General features: G+C 53.5%; 1 protein-coding gene across 1 annotated transcript in view; it reads right to left on the bottom strand.

Moving 5' to 3' along the window:
* Positions 1 to 417: 417 nt before the first annotated feature.
* The window catches only part of ERGIC1 (endoplasmic reticulum-golgi intermediate compartment 1), a 115,397-nt gene continuing 98,691 nt past the window's right edge, over positions 418 to 17,123 (bottom strand). Inside the window, exons 8-10 of the mRNA XM_052659135.1 lie at positions 15,985 to 16,085; positions 13,142 to 13,264; positions 418 to 2,301 (exon numbers count right to left, since the gene is read on the bottom strand). Coding sequence (XP_052515095.1) covers positions 2,194 to 2,301; positions 13,142 to 13,264; positions 15,985 to 16,085 — 332 coding nt within the window. The 3' untranslated portion in view covers positions 418 to 2,193. The remainder of the gene's footprint in view (positions 2,302 to 13,141; positions 13,265 to 15,984; positions 16,086 to 17,123) is intronic.

Raw genomic sequence — 17,123 nt, 5'->3', positions numbered from 1 at the left:
ATTTTACCATGTACCACTCCCTGCATACATGAGCTTGTTCTGGTCCAGTATAATTTATTTGCACAAACTATAGATTTAATTTCTACAACAGTGCCTTGCGGTTAAGAACCTGAACTGAGGCTATGCAACTGGAAAGTAAGTAGGTCAGGTTAACACGGCGTAGTAAATCAAGCTCAAATACCTCAATAAAATAAATTTTTCAAAAAAAGAAGAGGAAAGAAAGTAGCCAACTGCAAAACATCCTGTAGGGATTCAATAGAGGGAGACTGAATCCAAGGGTTCCTGACTTTCTGATCATGCTCACAGATATTCCCCATATTTCCCAGCTTCTCTCCTCTAGAATGAAATTCCATTCTGACTACGATCCCAGGCTCCAGGCTACCCAACCGTAAGCAAGTCAAAAGTAACACACAGCAATATTTCTGAAAATCAGCCTTTTAATCTATTTGAACCCAATGAGTGGGGAAATAACTAAAACATTTTTTTCCCTTCAGATTTTCCTTATGAGTCAGAGGTGTCTCTTCCATAGGAAATTGACATCCCCTATGTCCTCAAAGGTTTTTTTTTTAATGCATCAATGTGGGATTTCAATTCATGTGCATGCCACACACTTCCCCACCCTGCCCTGCCCACTATGTACAGGCACACATATTCTCACACCCAAGGGACTCCTTTTGTAACGGGGGAAGAGAATGCGGGGGGGTGGGGGGGGGGGGGAAGAAATCCATCTGAGTGGCCACAGATACCAGAAATAACCAAATACAGTTTACACTTAACATCCATCAACTCAAATGCAAAGGGAAGCTTCTCTAATTGGAATCGAGAGCCAAAAATCACAAAAGGCAGAGACTTGAACCATCCATAGAGATAATTTTTAAATGCCTTCTACTGGACGCTCCCCTTAATTACAAAAGTATGCAAACAATCTTGATATAAATGGGAAACAGTGGGCGGCTCTCTCGCTGGGACAGAGGGGCATACCTAAAATTCCCTAGGTGGAATTCGTGCCTGGACCACGGCCCCTCCCTTCCAGGACTAAAGGGGAAGGAGAAGGGGGAGCAGTGGGGTGGGGACCCACCCAGGAGCCAGTGAGGAAACAGTGGAGCCGCCCCAGGAACCAGGACTGAGTTGCTGTGTGGCCAGCTAACGGGGAGCTCGGTGGGGCAGGTGGGCCACAGCTGGGTTCAGAGAGGTCCAAGCGCTGTGCAGCCTTGGGAGCCCAAGGTGGACGTGCTAAGATGGGAGACGGGCTGGTCCACTTGTTTTCTCCCACCTAAGGCTTTGGGACCGCTGGCAGCCACCTGGGAAAGGCCAAGACATGATTACTTTAGGGTCACAGAAAATGATGCTTCCCATCGATGTACAAACCATGTCTAGTCCTCAAGGGATGACTTCCCAGTCACAGCCTGCCCCTCCACCAAGCCATGCTGGGGCCACACAGCACAGGGGCTGAGGCACATTGGCAGGGGGTGCAGAGGAACGAGATGAAGAGAGGAAGGGGAAGTCGCCAAGCGCCCAGTGACCAGTGGGCAGACTTGAGTCTACGAAGGCTGCTGCCCTGCCACTGGGCATCTGCTTCTGGGCAGGAAAAGAAAGGCGTGGGAGAGAGGGCCTTGAGGCCTGGGCTCTAGGTCAGGCAGGAAGGGATGGAGCAGAGGCGAGGGCTCCATCTAGGGCGCCACATTTCAGGGGCCTGCCTGGGAAGTACCGTACTTTGTTGAAGGAGCCAGGTGCAAGGTGCCTTTGGGCAGCCTGGTCCAGAACCTGGAGCCCAGGTCTGCAGGCTGCCTGCCCAGGACAGAACCCAAGTGGCCAGTGGGACCAAACGGTGGGGGCTGCGAGATTGTCAAAGCCTGGCCGCGAGCTGATCGGCATGGGTTCTGGGCTTCCCCACAAAGGGGAGGGGACTGCAGCTCTCCCAGGAGTGCGTCCCCGAACTGTCTGGCCTTGTCTCTGGTCTTGGGGCTCCTCAGGGAAAGAAAGGGGTGCCCCAACTTCAGGCAGTGTAATTTATCTAAAATTAAACTTGGGGAAAAGAGGTAGCGTCGAACCCAGGAGCCACCCCCTCCCTCCCCTCACCCCCACTTTGGGACACAGCCAGGTCTTGGGCCAGACAGAGGGCAGGAGGAGACGGGGTGCTTGGGGCAGGGCTGGTGGTCTCCCGGGTCCTTGGCCGTGGGGCCGGGCAGGTCATCAATGCATCTTGCCCAGCTGGATCTTCTTCCAGGCCTCCGAGGCTGTAAAGATACACGAGTCCAGAATGCCGGCCACAGTGAAGGTCCCGCCAATGATGGCACAGATCTGAAAGTGGGGGGAATGGTCAGAGGTCAGTGGGGAAGGGGGCAATGGCCAGACCTCCCTAAGTCACGAGATGTTGAGCTCAGCAAGTACTGACGCTCTGACCCGTTATGCCCGCCCCATGGTAACCAGTGGGATGTGGAACACACCCAGGGCTCAAATAAAAACAATAATAAAAATAATCCGTGGACCTCCCTGGTGGTCCAGTGGTTAAGAATCTGCTTTCCTTGCAATGCGGGGGAAGTTCACAAGTTCCTTCCTTGCAGTTCGACCCCTGGTCAGGGAACTAGATCCCACACGCAGCAACTAAAACCCAGAGCAGCCAAATAAATAATTTTTAAAAAAACCCTGCAGCCATAAGGGGATGGTCATGAATGTGACCTGTGTGTCTGTACTTCCTCAATTCACAGAGTAAGATAAGAGCTACAGCAAAGCAGACAGCACTTACACACCTTTCTGAGCCAGGCCCGGAGTGCTGATGCTCCCACCTCACTGAACCCTCAGGCCAGCTCCAGAGGGAAGCACTACTCTTACAACCATAGTGCGGCTGCGGAGACGCGGCGCAGGGCCAGTCAATCACTCGCCCAACGCCACAGCATCTAGTGGCTGAAAAGTGAGTAGCGGCGTTGGTCGCCCGGTCATGTCCAGCTCCTTTTGTGACCCCGTGGACTGTAGCCCGCCAGGCTCCTCTGTCCGTGGGACTCTCCAGGCAAGAGTACTAGAGTGGGTTGCCATGCCCTCCTCCGGGGGGTCTCCCCCACCCAGGGATTGAACCCCGGTCTCCTGCATGGCAGGCAGATTCTTTACCATCCGAGTGAAACTGGAGTTCCAAACTCTCAACATGGCCCTCGGCTGCTTCCCAGGTATGAACAGCCCACCTCACAGAATTACTCACTTTGCTTTGAATTTGACAGGACTCCTACTTGTGACACATCAACATGTTACATTCTCCTCAAAATGTTCTGGCTTACCTATGAGTGCTTTCTGGGGCTATCAAAGAAACCAAAGTGCCTAAAAGATTTGTAAGGAAACTTTGAATGTATTTTTCCCCTAAAGACATACTTAAATCATTCATAAAAACCAGTGTTACCCACCATGCCGTATGCCCTGGCGGGAGGCACCTCTTCTCTCATGTACCCATGGGGTCCAGAGAGGGAAAGAGTTTGTCCAAGGTCACACAGCAACGGCATGGCAGAGCCAAGTCTGTCTGCCTCCTGAGCTCTCACTTCTTCCCCCATGCCACATTTAAGCAGGGAAATGACCACGGGGCTCACAAGAAGCCACACTGGGCCACCTTGCAGGCCCCTGCCGCTGAGCACTGGAGGATTCTGGGAGACAGCAGCGCCTCCCTGGGTCCTCGGTGCCACGTGGACGAGGCCAGGAGACACAGTGGAGGCAAGAGGGAAGTGTGCATCGCACTAGCATTTATTTTTGAAATTATATTTCCACCAGATGAGCTAAGCGGAGGCCTGTGAGGCCCAGACAGACAGAGCAGGTCTGTATGGATGAGCTGTGAGTAAGCAGCTGGCATTCCAGTAATAACAGCCCCAGAAACCGGAGCAGCCCCCCAGGGAGAGACGAGGATGGGGGGTGCTGGGGGGATTATTATGAAGTGTTTCCAGCGGGCAAGGCCTCTCCCCGCCCGCCTCAGAGCATGACGCAGGGCCCCTTTTCAAGGAAGATGACGGCAGGGAAGCTGGGTTATTTCGGTAGAGTGGATCAGATGATGGGCAACTTTATACCACAAAAAGCTTTCAGAGCTTGGATCAGAGGATAGGAAAATGTGACTTCAGTGCAATGGAGCAAATAATAAAAAAAATAAAAAATAACCACACACACATATCTATATTCATCTGCACGCTCTGGAGCCTGCGTGTGTGATGATTCACACACACCTGGCACCCAGACTGAGCTGCTTTCACAGGGCTGGCCTGGAGCAGGAGACAGCACGTGCACTGAGGCACGGAAGCAAGCGCAGAGCTGCGGGGAAACTGAGGCCCTGGGAGCACGGCAGGCTCTGTGGGCATCCACTGCTGTTGCAGCCCCGTGTCCCCCATTCCCCTCTGTCTACTCAGGCGCTGGCCACCCGTCAGCTGAGGGGAAGTCCTGGCATCTTCAGGGGGACGGTCCTCAGAAGCTGAGAGAAATCTAGCAGCCGCCTGACGTGGCCATGGCCTCCTGCTTTCCTAATTCTGTCTTTGGCCTGCTGGAGCACCCCACCTCCACACAGGGTGAGGTGAGGCAGGGGTCGTGAGGAGAGGGTCTTGGGGTGCTCCCAGGCTGAAGGGCTCCCTGGATTTCAACAGATGGTGGCCACAGAAAGGCCCAGCACCAGGGGCCTGCCACGTCTGGACTCGTCCTAGAGGGTGGTCAGTCGTGGCCGTGACCCTCATCCCCAGGAGGTCTCTACGTCTGAAACGCAAATGCAGCTATGAGGCTGCACCAGATGGTTTGTCTGCCTTCAAACTTGGGCCCTCCCTTGTTGGTGGAAAGATGATGGCTTCACCAGACCTGGCTGATGGTGGCGGGGGGGAATGACCAACCACACATGTTAGCAGGGTGATCCAGCTCTTGAGATAAAGGCCTCATGGAAGGGAGGATGGTGACTTGGCATCTCCCTGACCCGGGAGAGGGGACAGGGCCCAAGATGAACACAAAGGAAAATGAAGCAAATCATGTCCTCGACACTTGGTTCCCCTGCCTGCTGCTCTGCAGAGCTAGGAGAGCCGGGCCTCTGTGAGTACGGAGTCTGAGAGGCGTGAACCTCCTCAGGGTACTCGGCCAAGGTGAGGAGATGAGGACTGAGGAGCCCGCAGCAGCTTTCCGGGCTGTGGCAGCAGGAAGAGCTTGGCCTTTGGAAGCCGAGTTGTTTCGTGGCTGTCACCTTTTAACTCTGGGCACGAAATCGCCTTCCCACGCCTCAGTTTTTTGATCTCCAAAATGGGCAAACCACTCCTACTTTGCCAATGATCGAATTGTAGGCAATGTCTCTGGAGTGCCTAGCACTTAGTAGGTAGTCAGTAAATGGGACCTCATCTCACCTTCCAATTGACTGGAAGGCTCCAACCTTGTTGCTAAGATCTGAGATTTTTCTAAGCCTGAGACCCAGTCTAAAAAGAACAACATATAAAATATCACTTATTCCCCAGAGCAGGGCTTTGGGGCTAAATTTCCATTCTCTACCTAACTCTTTAAGCAAAGGACAAGGCAATTTACGGAAGGACAGGGCGGTGAGGATGTCCCAGGCACTGCAGGCAGGTTCTTTATAGTTGCTCAGGTCCCAAGCCCTCTGAAGGTCCATTCTACAGAGGCAAATAGGTTTGCAAGAAGCGTATGTCACGAAGAACACGTGTCGGGGCAAAGCACCGCAGACTGCAGAGGTTGTTTCCAGCTCTGGGCCAGGCAAGGAGCACCCCTTAACTCCCCACCTCCTATCCCAACTCTACAGCGTAAAGCTCGCTGTCCTGAACGCACCAGGGAGAGAAGTCAGCAGGAGAGCCGGAGCTACATAGGCTCAGGCCATGCTCACCGAATAAAGGAGGGAGTGAGAGACAGAGAGCAGAGGAGCAGTAAGAGAATGAACGGACAAATCAATGTCCCAGGAGAGGAGGAGGAGGGCTCCCGGCCCAGGCGGGCGGCGAGGGCGGCTCACTCTTCGGGGTGTGGGCCAGGGGCTGGTGGGTGGAGGACCATACTCAGGATGTTGGAGGCCGCCCCCATTGCTCCCTGAGCCTCAGTCTCCTAACGTTTACAAACGGGAAGGCTGATCCCCACCCCTTCCCGTGTCAGGACTGCTGTGGGCGTGCCCATGTCACACACACCCGCTTCACTGCCTGTTCCCTTGGCCTCCTGCATCTCCCCCCTTTAGGCAGGGGAACAACCTTGGGGTGGGGGGAGGGGAGGGGAGAGCGGGGCTGCTGAGCTGGGAGCGGCCACCCAGGCCGGCACACGCGAGCCCGCTCCGGTCAGCAGGCCCGCTCCAGAAACGGAGATGAGGACAGTTCAGTCCGGAGGCCCCAGTGAGTCTGGGAGACGCACGTTCCTTTGCTTCCATCAGGAGCCATCCATAATGCCCCTCTGTTCTCAGGCTGACGCTTCCTCCCTGTGGCTCCCCCAGCTGCCCGCCCTTCCACTGTGGGGAGAATGAAGTCAGCGCGTCTACCTTGAGAAGAAGGGGTGTGTGTGTTCCCTTGACATTTTAGTCATTGCTCTTGATGCCTTATAACATGAAGAGGACACGTTCCAACCACACTGGCTGGTGGCCTGAATCCCTCTGTTGTTCCACCAGGCTCTGGAGTCAGAATTCCTGGGGGCAGCTCCCAGCTCTGCGACCCTGGCTGGGAAAGCCAGTGGACCCCCTAGAGCCTCAGTTTCTCCCATCTGTGAATGGCGTCCACTAGGAGGCTCTGTCCAGCTGCCTGATGTACCACTGGAAGTGCCTAGGAACCGTTCATTCACTTTGCTCCTGCACTCAGCCCTGCTTGCAGGGCTCGGGGAAAAGGCACAGTCTGAGGAAATAAATAATGAATCAGAGTCCCATCAAATGCTGGCGGCAGCAGTCAGGCTGGAGCCTCAGATGAGAACACCGAGGCTGTGGCTGAGAGAGGTGGGGGCTGTTGCGGAAGGGAAGCTGATGACTGGAGCTGGGAGAGGTGGGAGTAGAGGCAGGGTGGAGAGGGTGCGGTGATCTCCAGCCATGGGGTCACGCCTGCCGAACCTCCCACTGGCGCCCCTTATTCCAGGGGGCTGGGGGGAGAGAGTGGAGCCCTTTCCTTGCCATTGTTACAGTGGCTGCAGCTGCAAAATACCCACCACCCTGGAGACCTCCCTGGCAGTCCAGTGATTAAGATGGTGATTCCAGTGTAGGGGGTGTGGGTTCAAGCCCCGGTCAGGGAACTAAGATCCCACATGTCATGTGGTAAAGCCAAAAACACAAAAACAAAGCAACAAAGCAACAAACCCCCAAACCCTCCCCGTCACTGCCCCCTCTGTTCAGCACCTACTATGTGCCAGCACCGAGACAGCACTTTTCCTCTGCTTTCCCACCCCATCGTGCCAAGTGGTGGGGCAAATGGGCTGAGCGCCTTTTCATAGTGAGGAAACAGAGGTTCAGAGAGGGAGGAAACAGAGGTTCAGAGAGGGAACAACTTGCCCACAGTCACACAGCTATACCAAGTGGGCATGCGGGATGAGCACCCAGGTCTGGGGGGCTACAGGGGGCCTGCTTCTCTTCAGGTCTCCCACCTGCTTCTCCCCGACCTGCAGGCTCCCCTCAGTCCTCATCTGCACGTAAGGATGGCTTTTTTTTTTTTTTTTTTGGATGGCTTCTTTCTATTTTGTTTTCTCAGCTAAGTCTTATATTTCAGATATCCTGAGGTAAGAAGTTTCTGTCAGGGAAGTTCATGAAGAAGCTGTGTGGCTGTAAAAATAAGTGTGGTTTATACAACGTAGCCCGTGCCATTCTAATACTCTGTCCTTGTCTCAGAACCTGCCCTAGAAAAGAAGTGCCAGGCATTTCTGTTCCAGACCCAGCTGAAGCAATCAGGGCCTGGTGCACAACCTTCTGGAAGAACGAACTTGGCTCAAATGCCCAGAAGGACCAGAAATGAAGTTTTTTTGTTTTTTTTTTTAACCCATTTCCAGATCTGAATAACTTAGCTAATTTAGGGTTCTGTTCTGTTCCTCAGATAACGGAAACTGTCTCGTGGGGGGTGGGCCAAGGAGTGTGCCCTCCCTGTGTTGGCTCCGTTTCACACCCCCTTGTAACTCGTTGGGCTAGCCCAGGTCTGGAGGAACGGTGATGGAGCCTGCCCTGCGGGAGAGAGAGAGCCGCACCAAGGAACGCCCGAGTGGGAGAGAATGGAGGCTCTGAAACGGCTGCTCCAGCAGTCCAGCCACCAAGCTGGCCTCTTCCCAGCACACAGTCTCAGATGCAAAACCTTCTCAGTTTTCTCTCCTCTCAGCTTCTGTTCTTTTAACCATCCCAAGTACCCCCACCTCATGCACCTGCTGCCTTTTGTCAATGGGAAAATCCTTGCAGGTGCCCAACAGATGAGTGAAAAGTAATCAGATAAAGGCAGGAAACCCTGCGCCTCAGCAGCTGACCGGCCTCAGGCGGAGTCTGCCTGCTTGCCTGCGTCTGCACGGGCATGACTGTGACTTTCCCACACGCGCGCGTGATATCGCCTTGTTTCCTGCCATGATGTTTCCTCTTGAGTCCCAAGACAGAAGTCACTCTATCAGATGATCCTGGTGTCTTATTAAGGGCTCCGTGGCCTCTGGGGGGTTCTGTAGCTGGGACATCCCTGAGAGTCTTTGTTTTGGAAACTGCAGGCTCCCAAACTGGTGGGGAAGGGTATGGCAGAGGCATGTTTGGAGGGCAAAGTCCTGGCCTTGCCATATCCTGGCTGTGTGATCTTAGAAGAGTTTCTTTACCTCTCAGGGCCTCAGTTAATTTCCATATAAAACAGGAATGATACCATCTACCTTGGAGGGCTCCTAGTAGGATTAAAGGAGATGACTGTAAAATTACCTGGTACCCAGTAGCTGCTTAATAAGTGCAGCCCTACGATCACTTCTTTAAGCAGCTGTCCCTTGTATATTTCTGAGCACCTATATCAAGGCCAAGTCCCGTGCTAGATGTGGGTAACAAAGAGGTGAATTAGACCTGGAACTCCTCATACTTAGGCCTGGCAGCTATGAAGTGCAATCAAAAGACTGGGGGATTATTCCACTGGCAAGAAGCACCACGAGGTCAGGGATGCCACCTAACTCAGCCATCCCTGCTGGCCAACGGGACGTGTCATCACAGCTGCTACCTTCCGGTGGACAAAATCTCACGGCCATACTGACCCAGTCTGGTATATACTTGGTGACTTCTGGTTGCTCCCCCCAAGTCGAATAAAACACACAAGGAAAGCAACGTGACCATCCAATCTGTCACCACTGCCCACTTGAAGGCCATCTCCAAAAAGGGGCTTTGGCAAGTGGCGGGGTAGGGAACAAATGTGCGCGTGTGGGAGGGGGCACTCTAAAGGGGATCGCTTGCATGTTGTTAAACACCATCTGTTTATCCCCTCAGTGGTGCAATTTTCTGGAACAACACAAGGTAGAGGTCTGAACAAGGTTCTCCGGGTATCCAGAGAGAGGACCCCTGGGCAGCCTGGTGGAGAATTCTGGAAGGAGGATGCCTCCTCTGCTCAGGCTGGGAATGAACTGGTCCTTTGTAGACCATAAGAGCCTGGAGGGGCAGCCCTGAATAAGCCAGGGCTTTGTTACTTAGAATGCTTCGGGGAGGTCCCACCTGCCTCTCCCCTCCACACCCACTCTCCCGCCCCGGCCTGCACCCACCCCTCATTCCAGCCCACCCACAGCTGCCTCCACACAGCCGCCACTTGACGACATCCTGGCTTAAGTCCCCTCTTCAACAGCCCCGCTGAGGCGCTATTTGCAGAGGCCCCTCTTTGGGGGTTCAGGGCTTTGCACACAAGTGTCTGATTTTATAAAGAGAGAAAGAAAAGTCACAGCAGGTGCCTCCACTTCCCTCTCGGCCCCACCCTGCCCGGCGAGGGCTCCAGGGGTCTCTGTACACGTGTCTGCATGTGAGCGTCATCCCACATCTGCCGCCCAGTGACAGGGGCCTTTGAAACTCCACAATGATGCCATCTGCCAGGGACAGCCGGCAGGCTCGTGCTGGACTGACCCCACGGTTGCCGTGGCAACCAAGATGGCAGCATGGGGCCCTCAGAAAACCCAGCAGGCTAATGATATCAGGAGGTACCCTGCGGAATGGTCCCCATTCAGGTGGAGGTGGGCAGGGCAGGGGTGGATGAGTGACTGGTGGCCAAAGGGAAGAGAAGAAGGCCTCCAGGTGATGCAGGTCAGGCATGTGCCTTGGGGGTCTGGGGGACCTCCAGCTCTCAGAAGTCCTTCCCCATCAAAAGAAGCTAAAAGGCCTCCACAAGACACGCTGTGCTGTGCGCCTTGGCACACACTATTCCCTTTGCTGAGACTCTCTCTGCTTTGCTCACCAGCCTAGAAAACGCCTCCTCATCCTGCAAGACCCATCCTGGGGTGTCCTTCTCTGAACTTTCCCAACAGAGAAGAGTCTTTGTCACTGGGGTGTCCACATCAGAGTCCTGGCTGATCCAGACTGCAGCTCTGCCTGCTCAGCCATCTCCCTGACCTGCTAGGAAGCAAGCTAAGGTCAGAGATTCTGTCTAGTTCACTATTCCTGCTGTCCAGCACAGGGTAAAGTCTAGCAAATATTATTTAGCAAATAAATGAAGTCACTTCACTTCTCAGCCACTTGGCAAGAAATTTCAACACTCAGAGCCTCAGCTGTCAGGAACGCAGGAGCAAACAGAAAGCAGGCCAGGAGAGCCTCCTTGACCCCACGGCGAGGTGTGGGCACGGTCGTCTCTCCACCACTGTCTAGGCTGCAGATCCCAGGACCTCTGAGATGCAGACCACATCTGCACAGGGGTGCCTACTTGCATCTTCGCTCCTGTCCTATTCTGGGCCTGCAGTAGGAGTACTGGCTGAGACTCAGTGCCATGACCTACTTGGGCTGCTACCCTGTGGGGCCTTGGGTAGAATCACTTGCTCAAATTCCCTAATTTGGAGCCAAAGAGAGATTCCCTAATCTCTATCCAAAGTGGCTGAGCCCACTCACATCAGAGAATATATGTGAGTCCTCCTGCTTGGTATCCTCCGAGCCTTTACAGGGCAGGCCTATCCTTCCACCAGTCTGATAGGATACGATTGGGTCTTGCTGTTTTGAATCCCATTCCTCTGGTTCCTAGTGAACCTCAGCATCTTTCCATTGTCAGTGTGGTCTCTCCCGTCAGCAGTCAAGTCCTTAGCTATTTTCTTTTTGATCACTTAACTTTGTCTTACTGATCTGTAGGAATTTTACCTTTCTTGGCCACACCATGTGGTTTGCAGGATCCTTGTTCCCCAATCAGGGATTGCACCTGGGCCCACAGCTGCGAATGTACTGAGTCCTAATCATTGGACCACCAGGGAATTCCCTGTAGGAATTTTTTGATATATAAATTCTGAAGCATACCTCTTTCTTGTGCTGTGCTTAGTTGCTCAGTCCTGTCCGACTCTTTACGACCCCATGGACTATAGTCCGCCAGGCTCCTCTGTCCATGGGAACCCTCCAGGCAAGAATACTGGGGTGGGTTGCCATGCCCTCCTCCAGGGGTCTTCCCAACTCAAGGACTGAACCCAGGTCTCCCCCATTGCAGGTGGATTTTTTACCATCTAAGCCACCAGGGAAGCGCAAGAATACTGGAGTGGATAGCCTATCCCTTCTCCAGGGGAACTTCCTGACCCAGGAATAGATCTGGAGTCTCCTGGATCATGGGCGGATTTTCTACCAGCTGAGCTACTCAGGAAGCCCCACATCTTTCTTGTATGTGGGGCACATATCTTCTCCCAATCTGTGTCTGGTATTTTAGCTTTATGTTAAGTACCCTTGGCTGATGAGAAGTTTCAAACTTTTATGGAGTCAGAGGACAGCAAAAGGCTATTTTGAGGCTCATATGAGCCCCAAACTTTTGACATCCTTTGTATCCACATGGTTTTCTGGAACTGCAGAGCAGCCCTTTCCTGATCTGCTCTGAGTCCCACAAGGCCGTGGGAGGAGGGAAGAGTGGGGACTGTTATTCCTATCTCACAGAGGATGAGACAGGGCGCCTGGAGCGGCCATCCGGCCTTGGGCCTCCTCGCAACCCATCCTCCTTCTAGTGACTGGCCTCTGACTTTTCTCTGGGGAACCCCACAAAGACTACCCCCCAAAGACTACATCGCAGTCTTTGTCCTTGCAGTCTGCGTGGGGCTGGCCCACTGGGGCACACCATTCATTTTCCAGGCCACAAGGATGGCATGGGACCTGAGCCAGGCCAATGACAATGCTATTCCATCCAGTACTTGGGGTAGAATTACTGCGAAAGAGGCACTTTCTACTGGTAAATTCTATTTGCAAATGAGAGCAGGATGATGAGAGACCTTTTTCAGACATCTGTCCCTGGGTCTAACCATACCTGAAGCCCATGTGTCCTTCAAGCCAGCATACTGTGGGGTCCTGTCTCTTTTGGATTAATAACAGGGTCCTGATACAGACCAAGTCGGAGCAGGAAATGAAAGAGCCAGGACTGGACAGCTAACTCTTATTTTAAAACTCTCTCATTATTAAAAGTACAAAGAGGCAGAAAGGCAGTTTCCAATCTAAGAAGGAGGGAACATCACCCCATCTCGTTCACCTCCACCGCCTCTGGCTTACTAAACCTCTCAAGGCCTCCTGGCCAGGCCAGGGCACTGTGACCCTGCTGTTCTGACCCCAAGGACACTGTGCATGGGAAGTCAGGATAGAACAGTTGACAGAAATAGTCAGTACCAAGGAAAGCTGACATCAGCTTGACACTGCCCCACAGAAAACTGGACTTAGTGGAGACAAGGGCAAAAAAGAAAAAAGAGAATAGGCGGAAGGAAAGAAGGGAAAAAAATCTGACATTATCAGCAGCTAGCATTGAAAACCATGAGTGAAATCTTTACTGTAAACTTACGCAGAAAAGGAGAAGCTCTGCTAAGGAATAATTTCCACCACAATGAAAAACACTGGAGAAAATCAGGAACAGGAACAGCTAAAGATGGAATTGCTTAAGGGATGGAAATGAATGAGTGGCATTCCCCTCTGGAAAAGATTTTCTTGATGAAATGCCATTGACATTGATGTACCTCTGAGGACATTTCTAAACACTCTTGTGTGGACAGGCTGAGCACCTCGCCCTGTGGGCTGCATCCTGCTTCTCGGAGACGGCGCCCGCCCACTCACCGTGGTGATGAACCGGTACAGAGGCTGCCGTCTCTCCGTGTACTTGACCGTGATGGGGCTCAGGTCGTAGCGGAACCAGATGGCAGGGATGATGCGGCCCGTGTGGCTGTAGGCGACGTACTCCTGCAGCGGAATGAGAGAAAGGCGAGGGTGCGAGACTCAGACTCCAACCGTGTCTCACGGGGGATGTGGGAGTGGGCTGCACAGGGTCCCCACTCCTCCCCGCAGAGTCAGGCTTCATGGACCCTTCCTCTCACACCCTTTCTCCCAAAGCTCGGCCATCAGCATCTGGAGGGCCACCACTCGCTGGGGGCATTTGGGACCCCTTTGGCTGCTTGGAAATGGATGGTATGACCTTGGAAGCAGCACCAGAATCAAAATAGAGGCGTCTGAGAGCAGAGCTGTTGAAGGGCCACTGCGACGTGGGCTCAGTCTGAGTAAAGGCCTACTTCCCCCTGCAGCTCCTGGGCCACGCAGAATCTACTGGCTTATCCAGTGGCTGTTCACCAAGCATCCCTCCTGCGTGCTGGCCCCGCGCTGGGTGCTGGGGACCTCGGGTGGAACACCTTGCCCCGTCCCCAGAGGGGCCCACAGTCTGCAGGAGGAGGCAGGCGTGCAGATATCTGCCACACTGTGGCGTTGCGAGTGCCGTGGCTGAGGGGCACGGCGCGCTGAGCGGCCTGTCAGTGAATGGCCAGGTCCCAGAGGCGTCTGGAAGGCCTGGCGAGGAGGGGACAGGCTAAGCCATGCATGGCCTCCTGAGCATTGTGTGTGAGAGAGAGATGTGGGGAGGGGGCTTCTTCAAAGAAGAAACACACCGAGCTGGAAAGCCAGAGGACAAAGCCCCACCACCAGACTCCTGGAGAAGGCACCGGCTGGGACTCCAGGGATACCAGGGGGCTGAACTAACAGTGCATCCACTTCAGGATGCTGAAAACCTCACGGGGACTCGTTCGTCCACAGCAACTGGAAACCAAACTAAAACCCCAACCCCAAACGCTAAGGGCCAAGCTCTGCAGCTTCTCAGGGACAACCTTGAAACCGGCCCTCTCTGTTGGACCACCACCAGTCCCCGCAGATGCAGCCCCTCTCGCTCACAGGGCAGACTAGAGCTGAGGTTGCGAGAGAGCTAAACACGCAGTCCTGGCCGCGGGGCCCTTGCCAAAGTCTCAGAGGAAAAAGCCTTGGGCAAAACAAGATCAACTTTCTCCTGCGAGAGTTGATGGGGCAGGGTGACTCTCTGGGTCATGGCCCAGAGCTGAGGGACAGAGGAAAATAATAAAACAGAGCAGCGGTAGGTACTATTTGCCAAAGCCTTTTTTGTGGGCTCAGTGGTTTTAAAAACACTGCCTCATGTGACAGTGATCTTTTGAGGTGGGGACCAACCCCATTTTACACATGAGTAAACTGAGGCTCAGGGTAGTTGTGTGATTTGTCCCAGGTCACAGCCCGAGTGAGTGGCTGAGCTGGGTTTGAGCCGGAAGTTTGCGCCACAGCCCACACGCTTTCTGCTCAGATTGCATCCGCCTTCCCCATCTGTTAGATGCTGTCAGCACGCGAGGGTTCCAGTGAGATGCCCGCCAAGAAACAGGATGCCTCCGCCCCAGGGAGTTAGACCAGCACATCAGTGCAGGTGGAGCCAGGCAGAGGGACCCCAAGCCACGCGAGAAAGAGGGGCTCCTGGCCTGGCAGACTCAGAGGCCCCCTGTTCACACTGAGTAGGTGACATGGTCGAGAGACCAGGTTCTGGAGCTGGAGAAGTTGTTTCTAATCCCCATTCATCCACTTTATAGCTCCAGGACCACCTCTCAGTGCTTCAGTGGCCAAATCTGCAAAATGGGGGCAATAACAGGCCCAACGTCAGAGCTGTTGTGATGACTGAAAACGATGGTGGAGTAGAGAGCTGGGCATGATGTCCAGCCCACGGTCATTCCCCATAAATGACAGCGACCACTCTTTCCTGGGGCTTCCCTGGTGGCCCAGACATGCACTGTGGGCGACCCAGGTTCAGTCCCTGGGTCAGGAAGATCCTCTGGAGAAGGGATGGCTACCCACTCCAGTATTCTTGCCTGGAGAATCCCAGGGACAGAGAGGCCTGGTGGGCTACAGTCCTCGGGCTCTCAGAGAGTCTGACAGGACTGAGTGACTAAAACTTTCACTTTCGTTCTTACTATTATTACTATTAGCGCCAAACAATATATCACTTTAAGGGGTTTGGGTGGTTCTGGAACAGGAAAAAAAAAAAAGGGAGGGACCTAGTGTAAAGCGTCTTTTGGGGATACTTCAACCAATGGGCTTCAAGCACGCATGTCCCATGGCAGGGTGACCTCCGGGGAAGCTGAGGCTGTCTTGGCTTGAAACCACTGTCAGTCACCCTGTTCTGAGGGCTCTGACGAACCTTTGCTTCTCACCAAGGCCCGCCCACTTCCCCACGACATGGAGTGTTGGGGTCCTGGGACACACCAGTTAACCAACAGCCATCTGGTGTAATTCAAGAGCCTCACGATTCTGGATAAAGAGCTTGTGCCCCGCAAGCCAGAGTATCTGTTGTGTGCTAACCAATCAGGGTCCCATGTCTGAAGGGCCAGAGCCAGATACACGGCCCTGATGTCTGCAAACCCTCGATCTTTGGGAAAGGCTACCTGCCTGCCCTTTCTCAACCAGATCACACCCAATCTCCCAGTTGATTTCCTCCCCTTGACTCTGAGACTTGTCTCCCCTCTTTACCCAGGGCAAATGACCCCTTCAGGAAAGGCCCCTTGAAAGGAATCAGAGGAAATCACGCCGGACCTCTGCTTTCGGCCAGCAGAGGGCGCAACCGCACGCAGCTGCCGCCCGCGTACCTTGTTGGCCACGGTGTACTGGTAGGAGTACCGCTGCTTGCCGCTCTTGTCTTCGTAAACGGTGGGCACGATTTTCAGGATGTAGTCGTGGGAGGCGAGGGCTGTGGGAAAGACTCAGCAGCATGAGGCAGGGTGAAGGGCAATGCCAGGCCAGCAGGCCTTTTCACATCATTTCAACCCTAAACCTTCTTGGAGCTGTACTGAGATGGGGAGGGGGCAGGAGAAGGGGTCAGAGGGGAACTGCATGATTTCACCAAACAACCCCTGTTCGTTTCTCCCTTTGGGCACCAGGAATTGCAAGATTCCATCTGCCAGGATCTGCCCTCCTGCACTGGACATGGATACTAGATTCTAGAACAGTCCAAATGTCCACCAAAGGGCAACTGCTGAGGAGGGGGGTGCTGGGAAAGGCCACTCTCCAGGGGGTTATTGTTAAGTGAAAACACTCCCAGGGAGGATGGCTAAGCAAAAAGATCAGGAAGATTCACTCCTCTCCATGCGTGAATACATAGAAGAATTTTCTGAGAAGATACCTAAGAAACTATGAGCAGTTTTACCCTTGGGGCAGGGGAGGCGGGATTTGATAAAAATCACATGTCACTGTACACATTCTTGTCTGGTTTGAATACTTGTTACTTTTGAAACGAAACAGTTCAAGATTTTAAAAAAGAAAAAGCCACCAACCAGAAGAACCGCATTTACAGATTACTGATTAATTTCTTTCTCCGTTTTCAATTGATGAGAGATGAGTTCTTCCTCCATCTGGCCCTATGTCCTGTTTCATGGAGACTCTCACGCCATCCCCGCTGAATGAGCGAGGCCGTGGAGGGCTAAGCTTTCCTCATCTTGGTGTCCCTAGAACCCTGCGCAGGGCCTGGTACGAACTGGACACTGGCAAATGCCTACTGAATGAATGAATGGATGGAAAGCTGACTGGTCAGACCCATGAATGGGAGAAGAGATGAATCAGCTTCTGATAAGCATGAGGTAACCGGAATCAAACACCAGGCTGAGAGAATGCTGGCCCAGAGCCGCTAAATACCATCCGGGAAAAATGACATTCCCTTGGGCCTTCTGGGATGTGAGGAGAAGCTCAGAGACCCCTCTACTGCTGCCTTCTAGAATCTCGGGTCAGGGCC

The sequence above is a fragment of the Budorcas taxicolor genome, chromosome 20 (assembly GCF_023091745.1).
Source record: "Budorcas taxicolor isolate Tak-1 chromosome 20, Takin1.1, whole genome shotgun sequence".
NCBI lineage: Eukaryota > Metazoa > Chordata > Mammalia > Artiodactyla > Bovidae > Budorcas > Budorcas taxicolor.
The sequence above is the reverse complement of the archived record's forward strand: the minus strand, read 5'-3'. Positions and strand labels throughout refer to the sequence as shown.